The 15,413-nt window shown below is 37.3% G+C and overlaps 1 protein-coding gene across 5 annotated transcripts in view; it reads right to left on the minus strand.

Moving 5' to 3' along the window:
• PCCA (propionyl-CoA carboxylase subunit alpha) overlaps window positions 1-15,413 on the minus strand; it is a 290,674-nt gene that overhangs the window by 159,103 nt on the left and 116,158 nt on the right. For all 5 annotated transcript variants that reach the window (XM_061472833.1, XM_061472832.1, XM_061472831.1 and 2 more), the window contains 2 exons: window positions 11,138-11,206; window positions 9,521-9,596 (listed from right to left, as the gene is read on the minus strand). In XM_061472833.1, the coding sequence (XP_061328817.1) occupies window positions 9,521-9,596; window positions 11,138-11,206 (145 nt within the window). The remainder of the gene's footprint in view (window positions 1-9,520; window positions 9,597-11,137; window positions 11,207-15,413) is intronic.

The raw sequence follows: 15,413 nt of genomic DNA on the forward strand, positions 1-15,413 counted from the left end.
AGCTCTAGTTTAAAATAATATGAGTTCGAATACATTGTAAACTCAGGTCTCTCAACTATAAATTAAACTATTTGGACTTATTCTCCTATCGAGATCTCAGCAAAGGAAAGACACTAGCAGTACGATGACTGCAAACTGCTGTAGCTACAGAAGGAGATTCTTTTGCACTCCTACTTCTTTTCCCTTTGTGCTTTTCCAGTTTAGAAGCATGAGTAGCATTCTTGTTATTTTATATGCAGACCAGTTCAAACACAGTTTCAAAGCTTTTTTCCCCTACGGTATGCTGCTGGTGTGAATTTTCAAGCTCTCTGTGTGGCCGTCACGGAAACCACTTTCAGAACAGAGTCAGACTCAGTCTCATTGAATCATGAAGTCATAGCTTTAAAGACTAGTTCATGAGCCATTAAGTAGCACATTACACAACCAGATCAATAATGACAAGATAAAAATCTGACCATTTGATTAAAAGAGGATCAGCCTCCTTGCTGCCTGTGACCTAGTCATTCAGAGACCCTGATTTAATAAACACTGATTGAAACTCGCATCTGCACTAAACAAAACATTTCTAAAAAATCTTATGCTAAATGACTAAAACTTGGAAAAAATGAAGTCTTTCTTTTGCTGCTACAAAATCACCCCTAAATTTTCCATTTGAATAGTAATTTGAATCTATTTGAATAGATTTTAATCTATTAAGTATAGCTTCAGGACTATAATGAGAAGACAAAGAGGAGTCCCTCAGTGCTCCCCAACTTTGAATCCAGGATTTAAACACACTACAATGTGTAACCAGATCATCTCATGCTTTTCTTTCCTAAACTGCTACAAGATCCCTGGTGAGATGATGGCTGATGACAGATGACAGAGCTTGGTGTCTCAACTGACTGCCCCAAAAGACCTGAAACCAAAAAAGTACTATGAATGTCTTAATTATTTCTAATTCCTGCATCAGAAAAATCAGAGGCTTTGGCAATGTTTTAAGCTCAAGAATTCCTTTAACAAGTTCAATAGAGCAGACAAGCCTACGTGTTTGGGAAGCAATAAAACATATGTATTTTACATATGCAAATTAAAAATTTAATACACAAGTTTCCTGTTAAAATAGCCATGAAAGGCTATCTTTATCAGTCCCCATGAGCCTTAATTGAGCAATGACTGTGTGGTTGATGTGCTTCTCAAAACTGAGCTGATACCTTTAGTGATGTTCCAAATCATGTGGCTTTAAAAGAAAAAAGTACCAGTGTAATCCTTCAGAAGTCTAGAAGTTTTAGATTTGCAATTTAGCGTGACCTCTGTCAAAGTTCATAAGGTCTCCATCTGTGTGTGAGTAACTGCGAGGCTACAGAAATATGGACCCCTAGAGCAGCTTGCTCCTGACTACCTGCTGGTTAGAAAACACTGGCCAGACATTAGCCCCGCACTCTCACAGGATCAAACAGAGGCTAACAGGCAGTGCTTATTTCATGCAAAGTTAGACACTAAACTGAAGTATATTGTATTTATGTTGCAGTGGTTTTCAGGGAATTTTTCTTTTTCTTGATCAGGTCTGCAGCTTGCAGGGAACAAAATCACATTTGTTAACCTGACCAGCCATGACATTACCAACAAACAAACAAAATCCTAAACTATATCAATTTATTTCCCCTCTAGAAAACAAAATTTCACTTCAGCACCATTTTTTTACACTGTTAAGACTGATGCAGAACTACAGTTACAGTTATACTCTTCTTTACAGTTATATTCTTCTTTCCTCTAAGTCAAAATATAATAGAAAATGATAGTGTTTCTTGTACTCTTATTTTTTCATTTCACTCGGCTATATTTTTCATACATTACATCAGTAGAAGCTAAATTTAAGACATTCTTCTTAGATTTCAATTTTTACACACTGTTTTCCAGAATATATTTGTAATAGACAGCAGACTAGCATTTAACTTCTGAATATCTAATGAAATGTAAAAATTTATATATTTGTATGTTTTATATATAACAAACATGTATTCCTGACGTTTAATTAATTTTACAGTTAAATTGTGTGGTTATTGCCTAATGAATATATAAGCACATTAAACAATCACTTTTTTTTCACCAGAACTGATCAGTAACCACTAAAATAAATAAAATAAAAATAAAGTACTCCCCATACCGCCTGCCTCTATCTTGCCTCCTTCCCTTCCTTATTCTTTGGATTAGATCTGCCTTAAAACCTTGTTAAATATACCAGATCTTTCATTAACTTACAAACTGTAGCCTTATTCCTATCCTATCTTCCCAAGAAAACACAAAGAAAAAAAGGACAATTAAGTTTATATAAAACAAAAGTTTTATTGCAGGTTTTGTGAACAGGATACCACACCACATTTTTACTCACTAAAAATCAGAACTTGGAATGCCAAGGCATAAAACCATAGGCAATGTTTTCACTATAGATATTTACTGACACTAAACATATTCAGTGTTGATTAGCCTTTTTACAGTATTAAGCTTCTGTCATCTTGACGTCTGCAAACACAAACCTGCATTTATCCATGTAAACTTAATTGGAGTCCTACATGTCTTTCTGTAGGTAAGCAGCTGCATAGACTTAACTTGCTGATAATTTCAAATTGTGCTAAGTGGAATAGAAAGAACTTTTTCTGCGTTCTTACTGATTGCAAAAACAACACGTAGAGTACAGTACTAGAGGCTTCTCTTCTTAAAAAAACAGCAAAGCTAAATTATCACCAATCAGTTTAAATGCTGAATAAGAATAAATGTTATGAAGTTTAGGAGGCATCCCATCTAACCAAAAAACATAAAAATATTAACCAAGCTCTACACCGAGCATTATGAGACACTGATTATATAACTCCCCACTTAAAGGCAGAACATCATCACAGATTCGCACAAACCATAAAATCACCACTTTTAACATGTGAACTCTTCAAGGTCCATGATTACTACCCATGTAGCATCTATGTTTGCAATTTCAAAAGTTGTCAGAATATTCCCCAAGACCCTCAACATTCAACTGTTTGTCTTTCAGAGCTTGTGTTTTGCTTCAATTCCTTTCAGAACAGGCTATCTGCATACAAAGTCCCATCCCCAAAACAAGAAAAAAGGATTTTTAGCTTTGTGATTTTAACACACAAACATCCACATAAAGTTCTAAAGGGATCAGTACATCACTGACCTTCAGAGCTGAATGTGTATTTCAATTAAAACATTAATTCTTTTAGATATTTAAGTCTGGAACTTACAGAACTCATAGACCAGAATAAAGTGGGAAAGAGAAATGTGTGTGGTGAAACAGATACTACATGGTAGCATCCTAATGAAAAAATCACTAATTCAAACTGAAACATTTTGTACTGCCTATACTTCTGAACCTCTCAATAAGATTAAACAGTCCATTATTCAAAAACGTAAGAATGTGTGAATCAGTAGAATAATTGGAAGTAGAAGTTAAGCAGGCTTTGCCAAGAACAAGTGAAAGAAAATGGATGGCCATCCTGCCATCACGCTCTCCTGAGCTACCCCTTTACTCGAAAGAAGGGGAACAGAACACCAGGACAACATTATATCTAAGGGGCATAACTAGAAATAACAGCACTTGTCTTTCAATGTCTCCTCAACTGCCACAACTGCCTTAATTAAAAAATAAATTAAAATAAACACTCTTCTAACAAAAAAAAAAATTAAAACATACCTATTTCCCCTCTCCTGCACCAATAACGTTGCCTTCATCTTTTACCTGATCTTCAATTGCCCTTCTCTCTTTCCCCTCCATAGCATAGCAGTCTATAACCCTTTCTAAAAAATACACCATAATGTTCCACTGACAAGCTGCCAGTCCCACTCCCTGCCCTGTGACTCGCTTAAGTAAAGAAGAAGAGAAACAGGAGGAGATCCCTCCCTCGTGCCAGCATCTGTGCTCCAAGCCGGTGTCACCAAGCATCCTGCAATGGTTCCTTCTACTGGTTTGGAACCAAGTTTGTTGCTTCCCCTTCTCCAATTTCAGTTTCCACACTGACACACTTGGGAACCTGTTGGTCCCTGTTGCAAAGAGTCAGAGAACACAAAAAGTCTCACACAACTCCCAGTCCCTGTTACTTCTGCAACACAAAAGGGAGAATCCACAGTTCAGTTGTACGACCTGTTGCAGCACTTTTCTAAAGCACAACCAGGAAAGTGAGGCCTGCTTCATTGCTTTTTTTAAGAACAAAGACACTATACGCTGGCTTTGCAGGAAAACTGGCTTATATACAAAGACTGTTTTGCTCACAGTATCAATGAGTGCACTTGCATACCTGCATGGGATCAGAACACAGGGGAGTATAACACAAGTATCGCTGCCACTGAGAATTATCTTCTAAATTAATATGTAGAAGAAAAAAATCATTCAGTAATTTGGGATTTAATTAAAGTTTATTGTGAAAACCTTCATACCTGAAAATTAATTTCTTTGAAATATACAATAAAGCACTAAAATTGAAGTGGGGGTGGGTGCTTGTTGTTGGGTGCTTTTTCTTGGTAAGCCAAGGCCTTCTCCACAACACTAAGCCTCGCAGTGTTTTTTCTCTCAATTAGTGTGCTTACAGTTGCAAAAACTCATGACAACAGGTTCTACTGCCACACTTCTGACAGGTCTCCATTCATATTGTTAATTTCTGCATTCCCTTTTCCCTCAAACATTCACCACTTATTCATCACTTTTCTGTTTTCTATTCCATGCTTGCTCTTTTACCTCATGCTGGAAGATTCTCACCACAACAGTTGGCGGCTCCCTCCTTTCCACCTCATTTCTACTCCTTCCTGCTCTATTTGCTGCTTACTCTTTCCTCAGATGCTCCTATTCCCACTCTTCTTTCTCCCAAATAGTCCACTACATTCCTCTCTCCCCACAGCAAGTGGGATCTCAACAGAGAACAGATGACTTTACACAAAGACTGTTAATTTCATGTTACTGTTTTATATTTGAATCAGTAGGGAAGATAAAAAGCAGAGGTCAAAGGAAAGATTACAGGAATCTCTGCACTCAAGGATATGAGCTATCTGCCCAATCAGACCTCTGGTGAACTAAGTCCTACTTGCTCCATAAATATGTCCATTTCTTTTACTTAAATAAATCTTCATACATCCCTTTCCAGAATTAGGTTTTCTACATGCCTTTAAATGAACAGATTATCCAGCAGCACAAACTAGATTACAAATACATGCTAAAATCTTAGAGAAACTGAGAAAAATAAAATCACACCATGTCATGTTTACACATGAAGTAGACAAACTGAAAGGTGTTCTTTCAATATCCGATTTCTCTTGTTCAAACTAAACAGAAAACCCAAAACCTTAAGTTTCTGAAGAAAAGTGGCATAAAACAAAGGAAAAATGAACTATGGACAATAGTGCATGCTCACAGGAAATAATTCATGCCTCATCCCAGTGAGTAACAGTGCCTCTATGCTTGACCAAAGTCTTGAACTTTTCAGTATTGACAAATTCTCCGGTAACCACTGGATAAAACTAAACATGTATCTGCTTAGACAAATCTAGGTTAGACCCTGAACATTAATCATCCTTAAACTACACTGGAAGACCCATGCATAAAAATGTTGCCTAACTAGAGTTTTCCTCATTCAGAAGTCTCAACTGAGATTTTTAATTCAGATCAGTTCGTAATGAAGGAGCCAGTTCCTATCAGAGTAATTTAGACTGTAAAGGACCTCAAGAGATCATTTAATCCAATCCACCACTCAAAGAAGCACTATCCTAGACTTTCATCTGCTCCCATTAATAACGGTGGAGATACTACACAGGAAATAAGATGCAGATTTCATTCTCATGACCACAATGAATGTGTCTTCAGTTAGTCATATTGTTGGCATCTATCAACAGATTGTAGAATTTCTTATTTCAAGTGTGTGCAAGTTGTCATCAGCCCAAATTGTAATAATGGATTAAGGCAATAGGTATTTCCAGAGCATAGCACTGATGCAAATATCACAACTGAATTTACCCATCATTTATAATTAAGTTACTGCTACTACAGACACTATAAGATGCAGTAATGGTTGCCTAAAATATTTACTCTAATTTCACATAAATCTGCTTTCTTTGCAAATATCAGGTTTTGGGGATTTTTTAATTAATTTAGTTTTCTTTGTGACGTCAGGCAGATTTAATTGTTAGGGACAGCTGAATCACAGATTCAAGGCTAGGTTCTATCTGGTCCTACAAAACAATTCAATAGACAGTAGCCTGAGGACATTCCCTGTAAGTGGAATGGAGCTGAAAGGGTATGGGGTAGCTCTTGGATATCCTAAAGGCACAGCAGCAGAAATCTAATGTCAGTTTATACAGCCAGTAGACAAGGAGCAGCAGACTAAGTCCTTGCACTTCATGCTGTCAGCATGCTTCAGCGTAGCCTGGATGACTCACCTCCTGGAGGGTCCATGAGCCTCTTCAGTCCCTGGAGTCTCTGCTGGGACTGCCATGAATGACATTATATGCTGGCATTTGTTCCAAGAGGACATTTGTCTTCTAGGAACTGGATAAAGACCACTGATTTCACGCAGGTCAGCAAGCAACCATCAAAATATTAGTGACTAAAAGTCCTTACCAACTTTTGCCTGCTTTGAACTGGTGACACAGAAGTGATGGGAAAGACTCCATCTTCCATTAGCAGTCCCTAAGCTACCCATTAGATGGTCCTTGACCTGTTACCCAGTCACCCCATCCCATTCCCACCCTATGTGAGTGAAGGAGCATTTTTGTTTACAGAAATGCTGCAATTCTTGGCAACGTAAATCTAAATTCTCACAGTGTATACTGTCAGTATAACTGACACTGAATTCAACTGGTATTGCTTAGCTAAAATGCTTTGCAACACAGAAAAGACTTGCTCTTTACAGGGGAAAACATGCTGTCTCTAAACCACAAAGCAAACATAAAAAAGCTGCTTCCGTGGAAAGTGGGAGGAGGGCGACAACCGTGTTCAGAAATAGGAATACGGAGCACACTATGCAGGAACACTATGGTGATCTCTAAATAGTTATGTACAGGTTCTCTATTCAAATATAAAAACAAGTAACTACAAAACTAGGTAAAAGCTATTCTGTATCTTTTACTACTGATAACTCAGTTATAGAGAAGACTTCATGTGATGCACTTTCACATAAGGTCATGGTGGTTTTACTGTTCTACATAGTGCCTAACATTTTAAAGCAAATATACACAATTGTTTTACGAAGAAACTGCATTAAATTTCTTTGATTTTCCTGATATCTTATTATTTTTGTTCATTTAGATACCAATATATCACTTCTTTATCACCAGTTAAGCTTACTTGGATAGAGATAATTCCTCTGAACAAGGAGAAGTTTTACATGTATCAATGCAGTTTGGAACATTATAGAGAGAACGGTTTCTACAAAAAAACCCTATCAAGTATTGTTCACACTAGGCAAAAGAAGGGATACTTCAATATCCATGGATATTCCATTTGAAATAAACCCTGAGAAGAAACTATGAGCTGTATAAAACTAAACAAAAAATCCTGTTTGTTTTCAAATGGAAACCACTGGCATCCACAACTAAAAATATGTTCTGGAAATTCATCTACTTTTGAAACCTGTGGTAAATTAAAAATTGCCCTCTGAAATACTTTAAAAAAAGAAAAATCTATTTCTTCCTGTAGTTCATTTGTTACCTCTTTTAATGCTTTTCATGGATGGGGAGCTTTTTAACAGGTAGACGTACTACAGATGTATCAGGTATGAACACTAAAATGCATACATGCAAACTAATAAAAAACTGTAAAAAAATCAAGACTGCAACTCACTAGGTTTCAGATGTGAGGTGTTATATACCTGGTAGGCATTTATGGATCTGTTTAATTGTTATTAGATCCATATATATCTGTGTAAAACACCTAAAAACAAATGATCAGATTCCTCTCATATTATAGATGCAAAATAAAAGATAATGCTCCACACATAATTCCAGTGTCCTCATTAAACACAATCCTTCCAGCATCATTTTCAGTCCAGAGACTGTCTCCATTAAAAAAAAAATAAATAAAATGCCCAACAAATCCTACATCACATCAGTCTAGCTATAGCAATATAAATTCCTCTCATATAAATTTACTCTGATGTTATACAGCAGGGGTTTATATCAGCACATTGTACTGCAGTAGTCTAGTGGCTTGAGTTGCACCAGTATACATCCACTTCAGAGTTAGCAAGTTATTTACAGTGGCTAATCCTACCACCTGTCTAGCTACACTGTGGTAGAGGGATGCTCATTTTCCCCTAAACAAATCTTTCAAGTCTGACATGGCATCTGTAGAATTCAGCAGACATCACTAAAGCCAAACCAAGTTTTACAGAAACACTCATATGATTGTCTACTATATGATGTCTCTCCTGCCCCTTCTCCTATCCATTCAAGGGAGGAATTAAGTAAGTGTTCCAAGTCTTTCTCCCATCTGAGACCATGGAACAACCTGTCCAGCAAACAAAACAAAGAACAAAGAACCAAGAAAATCCTCCAATAGTTGCATTCCCACCTACCCTGGTTCTTCAAGTATACTACCTAGTAAGGAAAAAAAATAACTCCTCAAAATGCCCAGAGTTAAGAGGTAAAATAAAGATTTTTGCTACATTACAGTTCCTTTCTTTAATCACCTACATGAAAAGAATTAAGAAATCCAGGTTTTCCCTCTCCTATCCAGAGCTGTCCTTCCTATTTTCCATAATACACAGAGGATGATCTAAAGATTTCACCCACGCAGACCATGACTTCCCTCTCTAAAACTTAAAAGAAGTTAAAATGGTCACAGCTGATTCACCCTTGCTGCTTGGAAAGGCTGGAAGAACAGCCGCTTCTCCTAGGCAGCCAGTCAGCAGGAGCTGAACGACATTCTGATCATCAGCCTGTGTCTGAATTTGCCCGAACCTAAACAGTTACCTTGAAAGTAAGAAAAATATATGCACGTAATCAGAATTGTTTAGGTTGGGAAAGACCTTTAAGATCATCAATTAACCATTAATCTATAACTGTCAAGTCCACCAATAAACTATGTCACCATAAAAGCATAAGCACCACATCAACACATCTTTTAAATACCTCTGTATAACCAAACACTGCATTGTGGTATTATTTGTCCACTATCAATGTATTAAATTGCTATAAAATGGCAATTATTTTCAGAATTGTAAATTACTTACAATGCAGTGGCCTTTTTTCCCTCCACAACATAATAAAGGAATGCTACCATTCTGTGAAAACCCTTTATGAGTTTAAGGAAATAATTAAATTATTTATCTCATAATATTCAAGTAAAATTGATGGAGAAAAAAAATGAAGTCTCTTTAGATTTGATGTATCTTCTCAGCTTAATTAACACAAGCTTTTCCTGGTTTAATTTGCACTTAAGAAGCGGGAACTTTACTCAATTTGCTAATTACTACATTTTCAAGCTGTTTTCTTGAAATAGATGGCAGCCTATCACACTAGGAACCCAAATTTCTATAGTTACCTCGAATTACGTAATTGTCCAAAGCCTCTTCCATTCTTTTCAATGCTTCAGCTCTATTAGAGCCATAGGTAATCAGCTAAAAAAGGGAAAAAAGTGTTTAATTACACAGAAATGAGATAGTTTGTCTCTAGATTTTGAATAGCATTTAAAATAAAAATGGTTTGCAGAACTTGCAGTCACAAAACCATTTCTTGCACATTACTGTATCTGTGTTTCAGAGGCACTCTAAAACATCAAGAAAAAAAAAAGTAAGATCTCTTAACCCATTCAATGAAAGAAGTCAAATCACTTTTCCTTCATAAGAGCATTTAAACAAGCTCTCTCTTCATCTTTAGGCACACAGAAAATTAGAGCAGCGGTTCAATATCTAGTTGATTCTCCTCACTCATAGTGACCAACCAACTTCTAAGATTTAAGTGTGACTATTGACAACTGAACTCCATGTCATATCTTGATTTTACCAATATGTTACTGATTAATAATAACTAAGACTAATAGACATTATCAGCCATTTCTTTCACTGCTTCTTTTTCATAGAACTATAGAATCAGTTGGATTGGAAGGGACTTTAAAGATCATCCACTTCCAACCCCCCTGCCACGGGCAGGGATGCCTTACACCAGATGAGGGCAGTCAAAGCCCCATCCAGCCTGGCCTTGAATACCACCAGGGATGGCACATCCGCAACTTCTCTGGACAATTTCCTCCAAGTAGCTAATCTAAATCTACCCCCTTTCAGCTTAAAGCCGTTCCCTGCTGTGCTATCACTACTTGCCCTTGTAAAAAGTGCCTCTCCAGATTTCTTGTAGGCCCCCCTTTAAGGTACTGGAAGGCTGCTAGAAGGTCTCCCCAGAGCCTTCTCTTCTCCAGGCTGAACAGCCCCAGCTCTCTCAGCCTGCCTCCGTAGCAGAGATGCTCCAACCCTCTGATCATCTTCGTGGCCCTCCTCTGCACTCACTCCAACAGGTCCATGTCCCTCTTGTGCTGGGGGGCCCAGAGCCAGATACAGCACTGCACGTAGGGTCTCACGAGAGTGCAGTAGAGGGGCAGGATCACCTCCATCAACCTGCTGGTCAAGCTCCCTTTGATGCAGCCCAGCATACGGTTGGCTTTCTGGGTGGCAAGCACACATATCCAGCTCATGCTAAACTTCTCCTCCAGGAAACAGCCCCAAGTCTTTCTCCTCAGGGCTGCTCTCAATTCATTCTATCCCCAGCCTGTATTTATGCCTGGGATTACCCAACACAGTTGGAAGCCAGAATTAATGACATTGTAGTTCTGGCTAGGTTACATTAAAACAAGAGAGATGGGCAGCACCTAAGTCTGAAAGTAATAGCTCCTGTTTAAATCAGAATCTTTTCAATAATCAGATACTGCAAGACAGATAGTTACAGTGTCAAAAGATTATTTAAAAAAAATAAAATGTTGAGAACTGACAGTAAATTTCCTCTAGTCACAACCTTCCTTCACTTCTTTCATATTCCCTTGAGGCATGTTATCCCTAGCATCTTTAAAATACTGATTTACCAATCCTTTAATATACTACCCCTCATTTAAAAGATCCATTTAAAAAATTAGTGTTTCATACATGTATTGAAAAAACAATCATCAACTCACTTTTGAGATCATAGGATCATAAAAAATGCTAATATCGCTTCCTTGTTGTACGCCACTGTCAACACGTACCTTCAAAAAATAAGGAAAATTAATTATATATTGGAAAAAAAATATTTCAACATAAGGATCAAATCTACCCGGCAGGCTTAAAACATAACACCCATGAGGCTTCTCAGACACATTTTTTCCCCTTGAAGAGCTAGAATAATTATCTGTTTTCACAGAAGCTTGGAGGGGGAAAGGCAGCTTTTTCCTCCACCAGGAAAAACACTTGCAAGTTACCCTCTCCATTAGAAGAAACACAACCGCAATCTACACTTGATAGTCAAAATTCTCAAAAGAGAACAAAAGTTCTCCCAGAATGTACAGTAAATAGATTAAATCTGATCCAACAATTTAGTGTTACACACTCTGAACTTCAACTCTGAACATAGCCAATTCCAATTCAATGCCTGTGATAAAATACAATTGCAATTATTTTTCTGAATGACACCTGGCATGAAGGATGCCCCTTATAATCACATCTTTTCTGCGTCTATATGTAATCACTTCCCTCATGCTCTGCTACAGCCCTTCCAAGAGCTCCAGTAGAAATACAAGTAGGGAGCATTCAGCAGGAACTTTGGAGCTCTGCTTATCAGCTCCATAGGAATACTGATCCTGTGGTTTTCATGTCTGTAACACTTTCCTTCTCTGCCTCACCCTCTCAACTGTAAAACATTTTTTTTCTAATGCTGCTGTTCCCCTGAGGCTTTAATGTTTACACAGCTTTTCCCATGGCTTTGCTTTGTAAGGACACAGCCCCAATTAAAGCTCTGATTCTGCAATATTCATGGAAAAAAATAACACAAGTTCAAAAATTTCTTTTGAAGAGGCTGATTGCTGTTAACCAGCCAACAAGTTAGCTAGTATATTGCTGATTCTTGTTTTCATCTCTCAGTTTGATTTCATCACTGTAGCAATGAGGTTAGCCATATAAAACTTTTCAAATGAGCAACTTCAGGGGGATAAATATTTATTAAATTGCTGCTTTTAAGCGCTGGAATCTGAAATATTTTTTAAAAACTAATCAAAATATCTGGAGAATGATAAACGCATTCTGGGGCTCATAAGGATGGAGGGCTCTAATCAAAGCTGTTGAAACAGCAGGGTTCTGATATACCGCATTGTAAAGGAGGTGGGAAAGAGGGTACTGGAATCTCACTTAAATCTTTACCTGTGGGAAGGAACCTTTGTAATAAACAGCAGCTCATCTGTCTGCAGCAAGGCAGAAAAAGGTCAAAGCAACGGCTGTTAGGCCTTTAATATTTTAATTTAGGCAATTATCAAGGGACCACACGTAGAACCTCTTGTCTACAGAATCCACATGAGGGCATGATGATGACTTTATTATCTAAATGACATAAAAAGATACCCTAGCAGGTGTACTCACTTCCTTCAGAAAGAAACACTGTCTGACTAGTTTCCATGACATTATATTCTTTTTATTAAAAAAAAAAACTTATTCATATATGAGTATTTTTATATATTTGCATTTTTATATATTTGCATATTTATTATTTATTATGTGTCTACATTTATCTGCACACCATATTTACTCATATATAAAGACAGTAGCCATTCTGTAGCATTTTTAATCACATTTTATCTGAATGCGCTTTACCTATGCTTAACTAGGCCCCCCACTACTCCTATCAGGTACATTTAACATTAGCTACTGATAAAAAGGTAGTTCAGACACATGATTACAGAAAAAACATGCAGCATCTTTCGCAGCTCTCTTTCTTATAACTGCTAAACCATTCTTCTTCCAAGGATATCTGCCTCTGTATAAGGTCAATACATACGTTCTCACATTCAAATCAAAAGGAATTCATTTATCTACTCAGTCCCAGATAAATCCCTTGCACATGACATCTTTTGTAGATAAATACATATATAAGATGTGAAGGTATGACATACATACTCCATGCATATATTTGTATTATACTTTGGCTTTTACCTCCAAAGTAGCATGTATAAAGTGATTCAACACAAGGGTTCAGGGATGCTCTACTTATGCACACATGTGCATGTATTTATACATGTATATCATATTTTGACAAAATAAAAAGCCCATGAAAGGTGCATACTTCAGACCCACAGTAAGCAGGTTAGTCAGATGCTAAGGCAAGGCTTCTGAGGCTACTGACTACATGCTCTATGATTCTGTTCATATGCAACATGCAAACATACCACTATACATTTACATTTGCTACTTTAAATTTACACTTTTTTCTAAGTACAATATCCTAAAAACTGAAAAAAAGTTACAGTAAGAATTTAAAATTCTTTTAAAACTACTGCTTAATTTCCTTTTTTTTTTCTCTTTAAATCCGGACCCCTTTGTGGAAGTTTAATTTTCTTAAAAGAAAATCAAGATGACTAAAAAAATGACAGCAGAAAAGAAATACATTTACCATCTTCAGTTCTCCCTCTGGTGCTTACATTTTCAGAGCCTGGTAACAGTAGGTGATTTTATAAACTATATGGTGTGAGAGAACTTAATGAATATTGGATGAAAAAGAAACCCTAATCCAACAGACAGATACTCACTATAACATATTTCCTTTCTTTTACTCAGTATTTAAAGTACCAAAGAAAGCAAGGGTTCAAGACCCTACTGGACCTTACAGCTCATTGGTATTACAGCCCAAACACTTCTACTGCTGTTGTAACTACCATTACATATTATGACACCAGGACAACATTAAAAGGAAAAATAAAAAAGCTGAAGAGCAAAAAAAAGCACAATCTATGTCACAGTCCTGCAATGAACTGCTAGCGCATTGAACTCCACTTGCCAACAAATACAGGTTCTAGTCTTTCTCAATACTTTGCTGTATCAGAGTGTAAGTTTTCTCTTTCTGGTAAGAGTCATTAAAAGTCCAGACTGGTGATCATACTGGCAAGGAGCAATGCTGGAGCTCTTCAGATATGGCAGTACCTTTGCTATGTTGTGTAAGAGCACTGAACATGAATGCTCATTATCACAATACAGGGGCTTGTGGCCACCCATCTTAAAATTCACTATCAAAGATGAAAAAAAATAGGTATTCACAAGTACCACGTTCTAAGGAAATTACAGACTACATGACAAAAATATAGCCAGGATATTCCCATCTGTGGCTAAGAAAAAAACCTTCACATAGCCATGCACACCAGTTCCACTGGCTTGAGCAGCTGACAAACAGGCACAGGTAGACTAACTACCTAACTTAAGACACAGAGGAAATAAATTGAAAATGCATTGGGCAACACACTGCTTGTAAGACGAAATCACTGTGACACACAATTCTCCACTACAGTTTTTTAAGCCAACTTGTTGACATCTCTAAAATCTAAAATGCATAAAACAAAGACTATGGCACAATGGGCCTGTAATGCTGAACTTTTCTAGTCATATTAATTTTGTTCTTAGCGGCACAACATTCTCAGGAGAGAAATTAGTTTCACAGTGGCAGAAAACATGTATTAAGACACCAAACCATGAGTGTCTACATAAAAATAGCTGTTCTATTTTTAATAGGACAATAGAAGTATATAGAAAGAGAACAGCCTAGACACTCCATATGAGCTCCTCAAACCATTGCTCTGAAGCCTCCAGCGTAATTAAAATTTCTTTCTTTGGTACCACAATGGGCCACGTGAAGCAATCAGGCATCTCCCACCCTTCATTTTCAATTCACCTCTCCCCCTAAGCACAACTCCCAGCCCACCCCGTCTACCTGACAAGTGACAGCCCAGTCTGATTAAATGCTTGCAAGGGAGGGGACTCATGGGCCTCCATGACAGGCCAAAAGTGATCACCATGGAGATACATAATTACAGCTGTCAACGCGTCTACTGTCCTGCTGGCATCAATTTGATTGCTCCCAGCAATAATGATAGACAAAGCTTAGTGTGCACTCTCCTGCACCCAATCACTTTATCTATTCCGTGGTCCATTTAGCTGACATGCAACATTCACACAAGCAAATAACAGCAGTAAGCAGAACATTTAAAGCATTTTAATTGTTTTTTCTTTCTATGGATGGCTCACAAGCGCAAATGTTATTACATAAAACTCCTGCTGCAGCATTAATTGAAGAAAGATTTGGTGGGACAAAGACCGTAGGGGGTATAGTTTGTCCATTATCACTTGTACTTTCAACAGGTCTCACGTTTGGAAAATTGCAAATTGCAAAAACTTGCAAGGGCAAAATGTTTGACATCCTGTTAGTTATTACAACATGGT

This window comes from Pezoporus flaviventris, unplaced genomic scaffold (assembly GCF_033815535.1).
Source record: "Pezoporus flaviventris isolate CSIRO_AGI_PZ_B2104156 unplaced genomic scaffold, CSIRO_AGI_Pfla_v1 ptg000072l, whole genome shotgun sequence".
Taxonomy (NCBI): Eukaryota; Metazoa; Chordata; class Aves; order Psittaciformes; family Psittacidae; genus Pezoporus; species Pezoporus flaviventris.